General features: G+C 48.0%; 1 protein-coding gene across 2 annotated transcripts in view; it reads right to left on the reverse strand.

The window, feature by feature from the left end:
• Positions 1-17,307, reverse strand: part of UBE2G2 (ubiquitin conjugating enzyme E2 G2) — a 28,465-nt gene extending 11,158 nt beyond the window's left edge. Inside the window, exons 1-3 of one of the 2 annotated variants that reach the window (XM_068547192.1) lie at positions 17,202-17,307; positions 2,552-2,587; positions 2,412-2,457 (exon numbers count right to left, since the gene is read on the reverse strand). In XM_068547192.1, the coding sequence (XP_068403293.1) occupies positions 2,412-2,457; positions 2,552-2,587; positions 17,202-17,244 (125 nt within the window). In that variant the 5' untranslated portion in view covers positions 17,245-17,307. The remainder of the gene's footprint in view (positions 1-2,411; positions 2,458-2,551; positions 2,588-17,201) is intronic. The other variant, XM_068547193.1, reaches the window with a different exon arrangement.
• Positions 17,308-17,637: the final 330 nt, after the last annotated feature.

Raw genomic sequence — 17,637 nt, forward strand, 5'->3', positions numbered from 1 at the left:
TGAAGGTCAGAGAGGCAGAGTGACTGCCTAAGACCATAAAGCCAGGCCAGCCACACATGGCTCAGGGGCCCGCAGCCGTCAGTGTGACTGACCAGAAGCCCCAGGCCTCTCCCACTGGGTCACAGGCTCAAACTCCGCCCTAAGCTCGGACGGAGTCACTAGAGTTCTTGTCTCCTTTTAATCAGAGAACAGGCTGTGGTGATCTTATTGCTGTTGGTTAATTTGTTGTGTTCCCCACCCTAGTCCCCTAATCTTGTTCTTTCAGGGTAGAGATTTGGGGTCACCTAGGACACGCCTGTGTCCTCAGACGAGGGCCCTAATATAACAGGCACTCAGTATTTGTTGCCTGAACATCTGAAAAGATGTTCTCTTCGTTGCACAGCTGAGGCTCCGAAGGTAAGCACTACTGCAACAGCACCAGACTCACAGAAACGGAGGCAAGTGTGGTTTTTAGAAGCACTAGGGTATGGAAGAAACTCTGGAAACAATCAAAGAATAAAATGAGAGAAGAGAAAACCTATCACTAAGGAGTGAAACTCAGCCAGCTGTCTGCCAAAACAGCGGAGTGAGACAAATCAATAGGAGGACAGTTAATTCCTTAACAGATGTTTTAAGTACATTTGTAAACGGCCTCTTGTTTGTGAAAGGATCTGGAACAGGACCAAAACCCACAAACTCACCAGATCTTGAAGCAGGGGAATTCCATACTAACTGCAAGAGCCTTATTCAAACATAAAAGTGTTCTACCTAAAAATAGTTCTAATTACTTTTTAAGATAAGTTTTCAAAATATTGGTTTAATTTTACGTTATTTATCTGTAATTAGTAATATTTATCCTAACGGATTCTTAACAATAAACACTTTAAAAAAAACCATACTGGGAGGCTCAAGTGTCCCTGGAAGGGCTTCGCAATAGTCTCCCGTGGGTGCGCACCAGCCTCGTCTTCCAAAGACAGAAAAACCGTCAGGGGCCCGCTGACCTGTGCACTCACAAAGGCCTTCCAATCATCTGTGCACCCCAGCCAGGCCAGCTGCCCTGGGGCATACTGTTTCCCTAAAGATGAAAAGCTATAGCTGACCCAAGTGCACAATGCCCTGTAACATCAAACGAAGGACACCACTGACCAGGAGACCCACCACACAATTTGTAAGTGCTTCAGGGGGTGAAAGACACAACACCATATTAGATACAAACACAGACTGTGAAGTCATCATCATGCCAGAAACATTTAAACAGAAAAAAAATGGGTATCACAGGCCCAAACAATTAGGGTGTAACAAATGATCAGGAAATGTTAGGTGCGCTGTACTTTCTCTGGATAGTGTTTATTAATTATTTTTAAAACAATCTGCTTATCAAAACAACTCATTTTCACACCCATTTTCATGTACTACTCTAAGCTCCACAGACAACACTGAGCAGCAAGCTGTTTCTCAGACTAAATGGGATACAAGCACGGGGCAAACGCAGAAGGTCTGGCGAGGCTGACACTACACCCCCTCACACACCTTCCAGGCCCACCCCACTAGAGCACACCTCAGCCCAACGAAATCCCACCTGAAAACTTTCTAGCTACTTTCTCATTTTACTAACGAGACTACTGAAATGGATTATACATTTCAACTTCCTAAAGTCTACCTAACCACATTTTGTTAAAAGTACAGTCTGAGAATGGCCAAGAATTGCACATCTAAGGTAGAAACATGAGGAAAAAAAGGGCCTGGGTCATAGGGCCAAAGAATACTCTGGAATCAGGGGTCCATTTGGCTCTTTCCAAGCAACATCACTGTAAGTGAAATATGAAATCCAGTAAGGATCTTTCTAGAATGAGGTCAGGACCCACACTGCTCACCTTAGAACTAAGCCAGATCTCTAAGTCAGGGACAAGGGAAGGCCAGACAAGGAACACAGAAAAGGAGGAGCAGCAGAGGAGCTGAAGAACTGGGAAGGGAAGGGAGGGGGAGGGGAGGGGAGTGGGAGGGGGAGGGGGACGAATCCAGGCACACAGGTGGGCAGGGCCCAGGCGGCACCAATAGGCCTGGGGCGTCACCCACACCCTGAGGACCCCTCCGCACCGTCAGAGCCCCAGGCTCACAGGGACTCCTTGAAGCCAAAGCCCATTCTGTTTGAGGCTAACCCAACACGCAAACTTCATTATTTTGAAACTCTACAAATATAAATACTTACAACTAAACCTTTTACTGGTTCTAAGGAAGTACTTTCATTTCTTTTGGATGAACGTACGTGTTGTCTGCTTTCAGATCCGCAGACACAGAAAAGCTCGATGACAGAGGCGCACTTGGCCTTTTTTCCCCATTGACGCTTCTGATCACTCACAGTGCAGAATGTGATTCATGGCTCTAATTTCCAATAAAGGCTTAAAACCAAACAACACATATGATTAACTTACATGATCAATGCCTCCCATTCAAAAAAATTCTCTTCATTCATGGGGCCTGCAGGAAAAGAAGAAATTCCACAACTTTACTTTGAAGGAAACTTTGGCAATTAGGAGTAAATGATAAAGAGGCGAACTTCACACTACCTTACCTGCCACAATTCCTTCCGGAGGATTCAGTGTTAATTCTATAAGGTTAAAAAGTAAAACCATTATGAAAAAGAATGAATATTATGTTGCATTTTAACAAAAAACATTAAAACGTATACAAGGCTATAAATTATATGGCATACATATTAGCAGATGCAAATTAAAATTCTGCTTGTCCCAAGTGAACACCTGCTGCAGTTACATTTCTGATCAAGACTATGTCAACAGCTCTTTATACCAGCAAAAAGGAGAATTTTAGAACTGTCAACACTTTCACTTTACAATGAAGAAACAAACAAAAGGTGTTGTTAACTCTCTTTCCAAAATACTCCTGCTGGTTATTTTGATTAAAGCTCATAAATCAAACACGGTATATTATTTCCTAACTGAAGGGATTTCCTGTCATTTTGAGAGTGGGCACAAAGCTTTCTGAATGAGACAAAGTAGAGCTATGAGCCCGCGCCAAGGTTTCAAAAGCCTGGTATTATCAAGTCCGTCAGCGCCGTATAGGCTGGCTGTCGACCTCCGACACCACGCTACAAAATCCATGAGCCCCCCCACGTGTGAGGTCCCGCAGAACAGCAGAGTGAGAGAGAGGCAGGAAGAAACCATCGGCAGCAGCATTCCTCAGCAACTGAAGGCTAGTAGTTGTTCTAAGGCTCTGCCAACCTGGAAGCTGTCCTTTCCACTCCTGGCCTCCTGGCTTTGTATGAGATACGGGAGGCTACAGAATGAAACCACACCTGCGGGCAAATGTGGCAAATCTGGCAAGGAGAACACCGGGCGACGGAGGAGCACTGGGCAAGAAGGACGGCCACGGGAGCGAGGGGTCAGGTGGCAAGGGCACCCCCTCTGGGCCGAGTGCAGGGCCGGGACATGACTAAAACAGTGAGAAACACAGGAGATCAACAAAACCAAAAGCCAGTTCTCTGAAGAGACATAAAACTAACAATTCCCTGCCAAGTAAACATAAAGCGTAAGGACCAGAAAAGAAAAAATAATCATTATTCACAGGTGCTCCGCTTACCTACATAAAGTCCAAAAGAGTCAAAAGATAAATTATAATAAAAAGTGATTTTGTCAAAGTTGCTGAATACAAGGTCAATCAATACATACAACTGAACTGTACTTCTATATATCAGCAAGTTAGAAAAGTCTAAAAAAGACACCAATTACAATGGGAAACATGCAGAAATTAGCTTTTCAAAAATGTGCAAGATCTGTAACAGAACAGAAAACATCATTAACAAAAAATTTTAATAAATGGAGATTATATCACGTTCATAGACTAAAACATAATGGAGTTATGACTAAACTAAATGGAGACCTTAATAAATGGAGTTATAGACTAAAATGAATGGAGACCTTAATAAACGGAGATTATATCACGTTCATAGACTAAAACATTCAACATTGTCAAGTTATCAATCCTCTTCAAACTGCACCTACGGATCGAGCGCAACCTCAGCCAAAACCCCACCAGGTTTTCTTGTCTGACTCTGCCTAGGTAAACACACATGAACATGTGAACGACCAGAACAGCCAAGGCATTCTCTAAAAAGGGTAAACTGAGAACCATCCATGGGCTAGCAAGACTCATTACAAAGATGCAGAAGGTAGGCAGTAGACACTGGCACAAAGTTCAATAGACGATGGAACAGAAGCGAGCACGCCCAGCGCAGGCCATGCAAAGAGAGGTCCTCCATCTGCTAGGAAGGTCGCCCCACAGGAAAGAGGTGAAAGAACAGAAGAACACAGGTGAAAAAAGAAAACCCTTTTCCCTATCTCAAACCACATACAAAAATCAAAGTATATAAGGAAAAGGGGAGAAGGGGCATGAGAACTAGTAGAAAATATACACATGGGCCTCTGCCCCAGTTCCCAGCAAAGCTCCTAAGTCCCTCGTAAATTCCCAAGTGACAAGAGCACCAGGCGCATCTCCCACTGTGGGTGGCTGCTGGTCACAAGACCGAGCCATGATTAGAAGGTTTCAGGCCCACCCTCCATTCTCCAGAGTGAGAGGGGCTGGAGATGGAGTTACGGGTGAGTGAGGCCCACGTGGGGAAGCCTCCATACAATCCCACTAGCATAAGGTCAGGGAGCTTCCGGGCTGGCGAGCACGTGGAGGGGCTGGAGATGGAGTTACGGGTGAGTGAGGCCCACATGGGGAAGGCCTCCATACAATCCCACCAGCATAAGGGCAGGGAGCTTCCGGGCTGGCGAGCACGTGGCGGGGCTGGCAGGGAGAGGCACCCAGAGAGCAGGAAGCTCCGGGCTCCTCCCCACCCCTGCCCTCTGCTTCTCTTCCATCCGGCCGTTCCTGGGTTCTACCCTTCTACAATATACTGGAAACCATGCAAGTAAAATGCTTCTCTGGGTTCTGTGAGCTGCTCTGGCAGGTTAATCAACCCCAAGGAGGGGGTCACAGAAACCTCCAATTTATAGCCTATCAGTCAGAAGCACAGGCGATACCCTGGATTTGCCATGGGCGGGGGAGGGGCAGCAGCCTCGTGGGACTGGGCGCTTAGCCTGTGGGATCTGACACACTAACTCCAGGTAGGTAGTGTCAGAACTGAGTGCAATCGCAGGACACCCAGCTGGGGTCACAGAAGTGCCGGGTGCAGGAAGACCCCCATGCGTCTGTCGTCAGAAGTGCTGTGAGTGCGGCAGTTGAAGGCGCGTAAAGGAGAAGTACAGGACAAGTGAGGTTTTCTAAACAGGGCAAGAGAGTGCAACCGGCCCATCACCAAAGCGGGCACGGAGGCAAACGAGCATGTGGGAAGATGCTCAACGGTGAGTCAGAGGGAAACGGAATGAGGACCACTAACAGACACTGCTCTACAGCCCGACTGCTGAGAGTCTCTTCACTTGGACCAGAAGAGCTAAAATTCAAAAGACTGCTAATACCAGCGTGGGTAAGTTCTGCAGCTGGGTCTCTCACGCTTCACCAGTGGGAATGCAAAATGCTTTGGCTGCCCCTGGCGAACAGTTTAAACATGTACTCACCCTGAGACCCTGCAACTCTACTACGGACTGCCTACCCAAGAGAAATGAAAACCTGTTTTCTTGACTACCTTGTGCACACGCAGGAGCCCTGTCCTGGTGGTCAGTGAGCCCCTTCTCAGCACCTAGCAGAGCACCTGGCATGAAGTGGGTGTTCAGGAAATACTTGATTGACTACGTTGTTTATAGAAAAGGTTTACATTGTACTTTCATTTGCTTGATTTGGTGCTGTAAATCTGTAATATTTCCTTATGCTTGATTCTCAGGGATTAAAGACTGTGGACAAAGCAAAGTACCTCCTTCCCCTTCCCCAACAGAAATGTATATTATTTATCTTAACACAAAGTGTATACGTTCAGTTAATAAAAATGATATAAATAATAGTTTTATCATCAAAATGGTAATACTGCATTAAGGATCCTGAGATCTCTTGCATTCCTCTCTGGGAGCTGACCCCCCGGCTGCAGCAGACCCAGTGTTCAACACCTGCTGCTAAGGTAGATCCTGCCACACTGCTCCTACAACGGAGCCAGCGAGCACGAAGCCCGAAGAAATCCTGGAGCCTTGATACCAGCTGCACGGCTGCAACCAGCATAACAGACAGCGCGTGCTGAACTCTGTAGGCAGCTAAGGACCAGGACAGTCAGGGATGCAGTAGCGCGTCGAACTTGAACCACACGGAGAATGCGTGCCACTGAGTTGGAAAACCCCACCAGAGAAACACGTTTCAGAGGGAAGAAAATAGTCTAGTTCTGAAAACATCAAGTTAAAGATGCTTGTAAGTCATCTAAGTGCGGACGGTCAAGGAGGAAACTGGACGTGAGACTAGAGCCCTAAACAGTAGTCCAGACTGGACACATAAAACAGGGGTCCTGAAACAGGATGGTACCTGAAAATAGGAATGGAATACAAACACATGAAGTTAAAACTTATGTCCCCAAGGACTTCTATGTGAATGTGCCCAGCAACTTTACTCACAATAGCCCCACACTGGAAACAACCCAAATATCCATCCACTGGTAAATGAATGAGGAGTGATCCATCCACACCAGGAACACTAGGCAGCAACAGACAGGAGCAAACCACCGGCACACGTGACAACAAGGGTGACTCTCAAAGCACTGGGCTGGGTGAAGGAACCTGACATAGAGGCTACACACTGTGTCTATTTATACAAAATTCTAGAAGAAGCAAAGCTATAGTAACAGAAAGCAAATCCAACATTGCCAGAGACCAGGGGCCAGTCACAAGGGAACTTTCCAGGGCAATGGAAACAGTCTCTCACGATTGTGTTGACGGCTATACACAGCATACACGTGTCAAAGCTCAAAGAATGGTATACTTGGAACTTCCCTGGTGGCGCAGTGGTTAAGAATCCACCTGCCAATGCGGGGGACACGGGTTTGAGCCCTGGTCCGGGAAGATCCCACATGCTGCGGAGCAACTAAGCCCGTGTGCCACAACTACGGAGCCTGCACTCTAGAGCCCGCGAGCCACAACTGCTGAGCCCGCGAGCCACAACTACTGGAGCCTGCGCGCCTACAGCCCGTGCTCCACAACAAGAGAAGCCACCGCATCGCAACAAAGAGTAGCCCCCACTCGCCACAACTAGAGAAAGCCCGCACGCAGCAACGAAGACCCAACGCGGCCAAAAATAAATTAATTAATTTTTTAAAAATGGTATACTTGAAATTGACACATTTTATAGTGTGTAAATTTTATCTCAATAAAGTTGACCGCCCCAAATTAATTTTTTTTATGAAATATAAAACAATAAGTCTCCTAGAGGATAATGCAGAAGAATCTCTTCATGCTCTTAGTGTAAAGACTCCTTAAACAGAACTAACTGTAAAGTTAATAACCAAAAAGCACGAACCATAAAGGAAAAGACTGATAAAATTAAGAGCACTAAAATTAAGAACTTCTGGGAATTCCCTGGCGGTCACGGGGGAGGGAGGGAGGCAGGCACAGGTTCCATCCCTGGTCCGAAATCCATAAGCCAAGCAGCGCAGCCAAAAAAAAAAAAAAAAAAAGAAGCAAACAAAAAGTCTCACATCAAAAGGTATCTTTGTTTTTAATATTCAAAAGAGACAAGGCAAGGCCACCCCCTGCCCAGGGCACAGTCACAGAGCCTCGCTGGAGAGATGGGAGCGGATCAGCACTCCCGGGCCTGGGCCTCCGGCAGCCTGATGTCCCCCTCGAGTCCTGAGAGCCAAGACCCGGCCACCACCTCCTCCTGACACTCAAACCCACAGTTCTTTTAACCCAGCTGACCCCTGCTCTACCCCTGCCTGAGTCACTGGCACCGACCGCCAGGCCAGCTCCCTCCACTCCAGCCAGGGGGTGCCAAGCCCCAGAGCCACCTCTCCTACCTGCAGAGCCCGCCCTGAGGAAGCACTGCTGACGTCCAAGCCTTCACTCCCTCCTGCCCACCCACCCTTCCTGCCTTTTCCCCGAGAAGACCCTTCTCGGAGGACCCTTCTCAGGAAGGCGTGCTTCTCCCCTATTGCCCACTTTATACAGTTTAAAGGCTGTTCTTATTTTAAATAATACTAAAATAGCTTCATTATCCTAAAACAAACCCAAAAAACAAACAAAAAAAAACCACCTTTAAGAGAATGCAAAGGTAAGCCCCGGAAAGGAAGAAGACATCTGCAACAGATATAGCCAACAAAGAGCTACTATCTGAACTTTGAAAGAATGCCTTACAAATCAATACAAATACATAAACAACCCAAAAGAAAATCAAGCACAAGCAAGCCTTGAACAGGCACTTCACACACACACACACACACACACACACGACACCTAAGTGGCCAATAAACCTAAGACAAGGTGTTCAACCTCATTAATTGTGGGGAAATGCAAACTAAGCCCACAATCAGAGTACTACCCCAACCAGAATCACCCAGTGACCACAGCTGAGAGGGCTGACCCTACGAAGTGTCCACACAGAAAAGGAGCCACAGAAATAGAATGCCGGAAGGAGTGTGAATTGGTACAACCAACCACTTTGAAAATGAGGTTGCTCTCACCTCCTATGACCTAGAAATTCCTCTCCAGAGTGCAAACTCACAGAAATATGTGCACATGTGCACCAAGAGACATGTCAAAGAATTTTTTTTTTTTTTACTGTTGATGTCATGACTTAGAAGACTAGCTTCAGAATCTAGGTAGCAACCAACATGCAGAGCAACTTGAAACAAATTATAACAATCCCCGTATGTGTCAACTTCTGGAAAAACATGGGGAAATAGCAGGTGAAATGTCACTGGATGTGATTAAGGAATTTTATATTGTAACATGTGGCACTCTCCCAAAAGGGACAGAGAATGGGCTCTGACCAAGGATAGTAGCTTAAGCAAGAGTAAGGAGGAGAATTCGCCAGTACCACTGCTGAAGAGCCTTGATGAATCTAAATCTTGTAAGACAAAGGACAATCTAAGTATTTCTCCATTGTCATGAAAATATTGTTGACTGGTGTTTTGAAAGTTGCTCATGTGTCTCTATTTTGCTATATAATGTTTTTTTGTTTTGTTTTTTAAATTTGTTTATTTATTTTTGGCTGTGTTGGGTCTTCGTTGCTGCGCGCGGGCTTTCTCTAGTTGCAGCGAGCAGGGGCAACCCTTTGTTGTGGTGCATGGGCTTCTCATTGCAGTGGCCTCTCCCGCTGCAGAGCACGGGCTCTAGGCGCACGGGCTCAGTACTTGTGGCGCTCGAGCTTAGCTGCTCCGTGGCATGTGGTATCTTCCCGGACCAGGGCTCGAACCTGTGTCCCCTGCATTGGCAGGCAGATTCTTAACCACTGTGCCACCAGGGAAGCCCCTATATAATGTTATAGTTACAATCCTAATCACAGACTCATTCAATTCCAGGCGGTATTCTTCTCTTTACGCTTGCTTCGTGGTGCTATCTGAAGCTCTGAGGAGCTAGACAAGCCGCAGGGCGATGGCTTGAGCACCCACACTTGGCCAATACGACCAGAAGTAGCCAACCACAAATCACATATCAACTAACAGATATCAACTACACTTCCTCTCTGCAAAGCTATTCCAGGCAGCAGGGGTGTCGTGGTGAATGAGACAGACAAGGTCCTGCCTCCAGTGAGCTTCAGTTCTAGTGGCGGAAGACAGGCAGTGAACACGGAGACATATAAACACAAAGAGTGTTTCACATACTGACGAGCGCAGTGAAGAACACAATGAAGTGACAGCACGACATGGCAAGGTGGTCAGGAGAGGCCTGCTGGGCAGGTGGTACTGGAGGTGGGCTCTCTTTTTTTTTAACTGAGGTATAATTGATATGGAACATTATATTAATTTCAGGTGTACAACAAAGCGATTCCATAATTGTATCTATTGTGAAATGATCAGCACAATGCGTCTAGCTAACGTCCATCACCACAGAGAGTTACAAATTTTTTTCTTGTGGTGAGAACTTTTAAGACCTACTCTCTTAGCAACTGTCAAACACACAACACAGCTTTATTTACTACAGTCCCACGCTGTACATGGCATCCCCAGCACTTCTCATCTTCTATAAGAAAAAGCCCCACGCCAGATTAGGGCGGATGAATTGCAAAGTGCTAAAGAGGGGCGGAGGATAGAATGTCGGTGGGAAAGGGAGCGGGGCACCTGAAGCCTCGAGGAGGAGCTTACACCAAAAAGAGCTGGCCTTATTTCTCCTTTGCGGAGATCCCCTGGGAACTCCCCTACGTGACACCCTCCCTTCAGGGTCACAACTGCCACCTCCAGCAGCCTGCCCACCTGCATCCTTGGTCAACAGCGGCATCTACCGGTCAGCAAAGAATTACAGCAACCGAGTTTTCCAGACGGAGGGAATGTTTCTAGATTACATTGTTTCCTTGTTTTGTTTTTTTGTTTTCAAAACACACACCCACAACCATATAGTTTCATGTTTAATGATAAAAACAACTTCAAAAAGAGAAACAAAATCTTAACAATATCAGAGAAATTTGCAATGACCATTCGTTGGCACTGATTCCTTGAGAATGTTAATTGGTTAATAAAAACACTGCTTTAAATAAATAGTGGCTTTAAAAATAGACACCACGCAAAATAAAATATAAATATAAACTTTGACCAGTAGTCCTACTTCTCAGAATCTATCCCTCGGCAAGAAAAGACACATGCGTAAAGTTATTCATTTCAGGACTTTTTGTAATAGCAAAAAAAAAAACTGGAAACAACCCAAATGTCTATCAATAGGGGACCAGTCAAATTATGATACGTCTACTGATGGGACACTTTGCGGCTGTAAAAGGGAATGATGAACACCTCTGTGTCCTAGTACAGAATGAACTCCAGGACATAGTAAATGACAAAAAGTGCATTAGAGTGTATAACCAGGGTCTTTAAAATAGAAGTAATTAAATGAGGTCATCGGGGTGGGCCCTAATCCAATCTAACAGATGTCCTTATAAGAAGGAGATTAGGGCACAGACATGGACAGAGGGACAAACGCTGTGAGGACACACGGAGGAGGTGGCCGTCTACACGCCCAGGAGAGAGGCTCCAGGAGGGACCAGCCCTGCTGCAACTGGATCTCCGACTGTAAGGGAATAGTTTCTGTGGTTTAAGCTCCTTAGCCTGTCATACTTTGTTACGGCAGCCCAAGCAAACTAATACAGTGCTCAAACAACTGGACGGCCATTTGCAAATCATCTCCAAATAAACCTTGACCTTTATCTCATACCACATACAAAACTTTACTTGACATTGAAACGTAAGAGCTGAGAGTATAAAGAAATCATAGGACAAAACCTTAGTGATCTTATGTTAGGCAATGATTTTCTAAACACAATACAGAAAGCAAGAAATGTTTTAAAAGTCAATCTACTGGATGTCACTGAAAATTTTAAAACTTTTGCTCTTTTAAAGGCAATGTTATGAAAATTACAAGGCAAACCACAGGAGCTGTCATTCAAGGGACAGAGTCTTTCCGTCCAGCCTAGTGAAGGAGCTGCAGAGCCCTGCCACACAACCACATGCACACAGCTCACAACAATGCACTGTACACTTCAGATGGCAACAGGGCAACAGTATGTGTTTCTTACCACAATTTTTTAAAAGGCAACCTACAGTCTAAGTGAAAATGTTTACAAAATATCCAACAAAACACCTGTACCTGCATTATATAAGGAACTCTTACAACTCTTAATAAGGAAACAATAAACTCGATTAAAAACTGAGGAAAAGATTCAAGACACGTTATCAGAAAAGATATGTGGATGGCATATACAAACATGAACTAAAACCACAATGACATGTCACTGCACACCCAACAGAACGACTAAAACTTCACAACTGACCACACCAAGGGTCAGCAACGAAGTGGGACTCTTGATACACTGCTGGTGGGGATGTAAAATGGTACAACCACTTGGGAAAACAGTTTGGCTATTTCTTAAAAATTAAACACACACCTCACATATGACCCAGGAATTTACTCAAAAGAAACAAAAGCATATGTCCACGAAAAGACAGGTTTAACCCTAACCCTAACCCAAATGTTCACAGCAGGTTTATTTGTAATAGCCAAGAACTGGAAACAATCCAAAGGTCCACCAACAGGTGAATGCAGCAACAAGCTGTGGTCTTGAAGGGACTACTGACCCAAGCAACAACCTGGATGAACTGCAGCATGATTATGCTGAGTGAAGGACCTCTGACAAAGAAAGTACAAAACAACTACAGGAGTGACCGAAGGCAGATCAGTCATTGCCTGGGACCTGGGGGTGCAGGAGAGAGAAGGCCAAGCCAGATTACAAAGAGGCAGGTGGAGACTGGGGGGCGGTGGTTACTCAGCATCCTAACTGTGGCAATGGCTTCACAGGTGTGTGCACGTACATCCAAACTCATCGAATGTACGCTTAAATACATCAGCTTACTGTATGTCCATTATACCTCAATAAAACTGTTTTTAAAAGGGTGGCTAGGGCTTCCCTGGTGGCGCAGTGGTTGAGAATCTGCCTGCCAATGCAGGGAACATGGGTTCGAGCCCTGGTCTGGGAAGATCCCACATGCTGCGGAGCAACTAGGCCCGTGAGCCACAACTACTGAGCCTGTGCGTCTGGAGCCTGTGCTCCGCAACAAGAGAGGCCGCGATAGTGAGAGGCCCATGCACCGCGATGAAGAGTGGCCCCCGCTTGCCACAACTAGAGAAAGCCCTAGCACAGAAACAAAGACCCAATACAGCCAAAAATAAATTAAAAAAAAAAAAAAAAAAAAGTGTGGCTAAAAAAAAAAGACACCACAAAGGTTGAAAAGACAAAGCACAAACTGGGATAAAATACTTGTAACACATATAACCAACAAAGGATTAGGAATATAAAAAGGGATAGGGAATTTATAAAGAACTCCTACAAATCAGTAAGAAAAAGAAACCACACTATGGAAATCTGGTAAAAGATACGGACATTTCACAAAGGGAAAACATGACAGGATGCTCACCTTCATTCATTAGTCATGATCTACAAATTAAAACCACAAGGAAGCACATCACACCCACCGGATGGGAGGAAACAGACCCCGCACGACACCAAGGTGTCGGTGAACATCCACAGCGATGCACGCGGAACACGCACACAGGGAAGCATCATGCGTAAGGCCGACCCGCGAGCGCTCCAGGGCTGCGTCACACCGTGCACAGGCACCAGAAATGTCCACAGCAACCAATCTGTATAATAAGCAAAGGCTGGAAATAACCTACATGCCCAGCAGTAAAGGACAAATTGTGGCTTGTTCATAAAACGAAATACTACGCAGCAGTGAAAACAGACACAGCTGTATGTTTCAACATAAATGAATCTCAGAAAGAGTGCTGAGCAAAGATTCAATTTGCAGAATACATACTGTGCAATCCTATTTCCACTAAGTACAAACACAGGCAAAAGCAAACAAAATGTTGTGTAGAAGGATATTAAGTGATAGAACTATAAAGAAAAAGAAAAGAACAAGTCACACAAAATTCGGTGGTGGTAACTCCTGGTGGGGGTGGGAAGGAGCACAAACCAGACTGCTCAGTTCCTGCTAACGTCCTACTTCTTAGGCTGGTGTCACAGGTACAGGTGTTCATTTCACTATGTCATCTGCAAGTACACCTTTTATATCCTTTACATACATAACATACTTTACAATAAAGGATGCTTTAAAAAACTAAAACGGGTTAATGACAGGGAAGGATGACAGTAATGGGAAGGACAGGCTGAGTCTGGTGGTTCAGAGAAGGTGTCTCCAGGGGAGCAGGGCGAGGAAGGGCCGACACCCCAAGAGGAGTGCGCTGCTGCAGCCACCAAGTGGGGCTGGGGAGACGCGCCGGGGCGCAGGGGTCAGTGAGGTCAGAGGCCAGAGAAGGGCCGGAGCACACAGAGCCTGAGAAGTCACTGCAAGGGCTTCTGGACAGAGCGACCCGATCTGACTTTGCTGTGCTGAGAACCGAGCCAAGCGGGGCAAGAGAGAAGCAGACCGCCGTCAGGGCTGGGCTGCAGTTACCCAGGCCGGAGGCGAGTGGCCTGAGCCAGCACTGGACTCCGCATAAACGAATAAAGTCTGAAGGCAGGTCAACAGGTTACACTTGGATACAGAAGAAAGTGAGTCCTCAAAAGACCAATCTAAGGTTTTGAGCCCAAACGGCTGGAAGAATGAGGCCGCCACTGAGACAGGCAAGGCTGTGGGACAACAACGAAGCAGGAGCACAGCGGCTCGGCGCCACACCTGTAAGTTCGGGGTTCCTACTAGACACTGTACTGGGTTGAACAGTGTCCCCCAGAACCTGTGAAAATAACCTTATTTGGAAACGGGGGCTGTGCAGATGTAATCAAGTTAAAACGAGATCACGCTGGATTAGGATGAGCCCTAAACCAGTGACTGGTGTCTTTATCAGAGGGAAGATGACCACGGGAAGACAGGGGCAGGGACGGGAGTTCTGCTACCACTAGCCACGGAGCACCGTGGGCTGCCAGCAATGCCCAGAAGCTGGCAGAGGCAAGGAAGGATCCTTCCTAGAGCCTCTGCAGGGCGCCTGGCCCTGCCAACACCTTGATTTGGGACTTCCGGCCTCCAGAGCTGCGAGAGGATACATTTCTGTTGTGTTGTGCTACTCTGTTATGGCAGCCCTGGCAACTAATACCTAAGTCCATCTCTGATACTCCTAGAAAAGGCTAGATGAATGCATGAAGATAAAACACATAAAACATGGAGAAAAGATATCGGTTTAAGACACCTTGTTTCTTTTCCTGTCTTTCCTTTTTTCTGGTTGTAAGAACCTGGGCAAATCATTTTGTCTGTTATTCAATTTCCTATAAAATTTGTAAAATTAGGGGCCTGAATGGAATCATATCCAAGGTCCTACCACCTCTGAGTTTCTGCAGCTCTGTGACTATTCCAAATACAAGACAGGGGGCCTGAACCCCATCCAAATCTACCTAAACCCATTCCGCACAGAAGTTGCTTCTGTAAAGCCTACCTTTCTACTGGATGTGCCGCCTTAGAATGTGGTAGGAGGGCAAACCAGATGCTAAGACACAAAAGACAAGAATCACTAAGTGGGATTTTATCATGTTCCTAAGATACCGCATCAACAACCCCCGTCCCCAGCAACACAATGGAGTCATTTTCTACGGCTGATGTGACGATGACCACAAACTCAGTGGCTGAAAGCAACACCCACTGATGATCTCGCGGCTTCCGTGTGTCAGAGCCTGGGCACCGCACAGGCCACTTGGTTCTCTGCCGAGAGCCTCACAAGGCTGCCGCCCCAAGTTCATTCAGAGGGTTGGCAGAATCCTGCTCCCTGCAGCTGCAGGACCGAGGCTCCAGGGCCCTCACCGCTGTCAGCCGGGGTCATTCTCAGATTCTAGAAGCCACCGTGTTCCTCAGCTCCTGGCCCAGCCACGGCAGGGGGTGCTCCTCCTGCGCTGGGTCTCCTGCCTCCCCTCTCCTGTCTCCTCTCCCGTCTGGGGGCCTCGCGTGACAATGGGGCTCCACCTCCATAACCCAGGACACTCTCCCCATCTTAATGTCAGCTCGTTAGTTATCTGTAAACAACATCTCCAAAGTCCCTTCACACGGTGCCCAGGTCAGTGTCTGATTGAGTAACCGGGGTACGGGAGTCTTGGGGAGACACCTGTAGAGCTCTGTCTGCGACACACTCCAAAATGTCGTATATTTACACATAAAAACACACACAATACGCTTCTGTGACACAGCTTTGGAAGTCAACTGCTATTTACGTTTTATTACTACAAATTGACAACATGGTTGAGATACTGGATGGGACTTTTGTAAGCACAGAAAAGGGGAAAATATTAGGAAATACAAGTTCAACAATGCAAAGACCGGGCTGAAGCAGTCACCTAAATTCCCCATGCAGGGGTTTAACAGAGTCCTTCTCTACAGAAACGAGAAAATAGTACCTGCTGGCAGTCTAGAAACAGGGCCAAATAAACTACAACAGATGCAGCGACACAGACCAGGATGGCAGGAAATGGCACGTGTCCCCAAACATCTGACCCCCAGCCAGGTTTCCCATGAGGAGACAGAGGCAACGGCCCCCACCTCCAACCCTCTGTTCAGGGGGAACCATCTCTTCCCCCACTCTGCCCCCCGAAGTCTCCCCTAAATATACATTCTTACTTTAGAGAACACTAGATGGTGAGCGTTATCTAACCATTTATTTTAAGGAGCCTGCATCTGCAACTCTGTGGTTTGCTCTAGCCAAACACTGACACCCGCTGCGCAGTGCCGCCAAGATGGTTTAGGAAACTCAGCTGCGTGCGTATTTACCAGTTAGCTTTACGACATTCGTTATTTTAGTTTATGTTCCAGTTTCTTCGGAAAGTGTCCTCAGTGTAATGACAAAAGGAACAGCTCACGCTGCGGAGAGCCAGCTGTCAGGTACCTGGCTAAGCACCATCTCCACAGACGCGGAGAGGCAGAGGGCGACGTCCGAGGTCAAGGTCCACAGCTAACAAGCAGAGGCAGGTGTGAACCCCCAGCAGGCTCCCGCCCACCTTGCGCTCAGCAAACACAAGGGCATCCATCCCCGGCTTCTCACAGCGACTCCTCCAAGGGAGCCTCCGCTGTAAAAGGGAGAACACGCTTCTCACTTCTCCCTTTGCTTTCCCCAAACATCAGAAAATTCTGCGGGCTAAGAAAGCACGAAGGAGGCTTTTGCAACGCTACCCGGGAAGAATGGCAGGTGGCACTGTCCAAAAACCCTGTTCCCTCGTTAAAGAGAAAACCCAAATCTGACCTTTCGCCTCCGCCTCATCAGTACGCGCTTCCCCTCCTAGGACGCTTCCCGCAACTTCTCACTAGGCCGGTGAGCCGTCTCTCCGCCCGGCCCGCCGGCGTCCGCGAGGCTGGGTCGGGGAGCCCTCCGGTTACTGGCACAGCCGGAGCCCAGGGTCCCCAGACCAGCGCCGCGCCGGCTTCTCCCCGCCGGGGGTCGCGGGCGGTCCCCGGCGACCGCACGAAACCCGCCCCGACGGCGCACAGACGGGCCGGGCTCGGCGGCGGACCGAGTCCACGCCCCGTACCCGAACGTCGGGGCGGCCGCCAGCAGCGGGCGGGAGGGGGCGCGGGGCCCGGCGGGGGGCCGAGGGGCGGCGCGCGGCCCCGGACTCACGTTTGTATTCGGCCATCAGCCTCTTGAGCGCCGTCCCCGCCATCTTCCGGGCAACAGCTGCGCCGTCGGCCTCGCCTCCTCAGCGCTCCTCCCTCCCGCCCGAAGCCAGGGCCGCTTCCGGGTCGCCGCGGGGGCACAGGAGCCCTTCCGGGACGCAAGGCGCGTGCGCTGTGGGCGGGGCGCGTGCGCTGTGGGCGGGGCGGGGCCCTAAGCCGCTTTGTGGGGTCAACGCCGCTTCCGGGGATCCGGATTCCGGTAGGGAACTCTGCAGAAGATCCTGGAGCAGCGAGTGCCTCCAGAGTGTGTGTGAACCGCCTGTTCCGGCCTCTTGGCCTCAGGGCGGCCCCGACGGCGGGGACGGGGATGGAGGATCGTGGACAGAGGATGGAGACGGCGGGGAGGGCGGACGAGGGGGGCGGTGGGCAGGGCTGGCCAC

This window comes from Eschrichtius robustus, chromosome 6 (assembly GCF_028021215.1).
Source record: "Eschrichtius robustus isolate mEscRob2 chromosome 6, mEscRob2.pri, whole genome shotgun sequence".
Taxonomy (NCBI): domain Eukaryota; kingdom Metazoa; phylum Chordata; class Mammalia; order Artiodactyla; family Eschrichtiidae; genus Eschrichtius; species Eschrichtius robustus.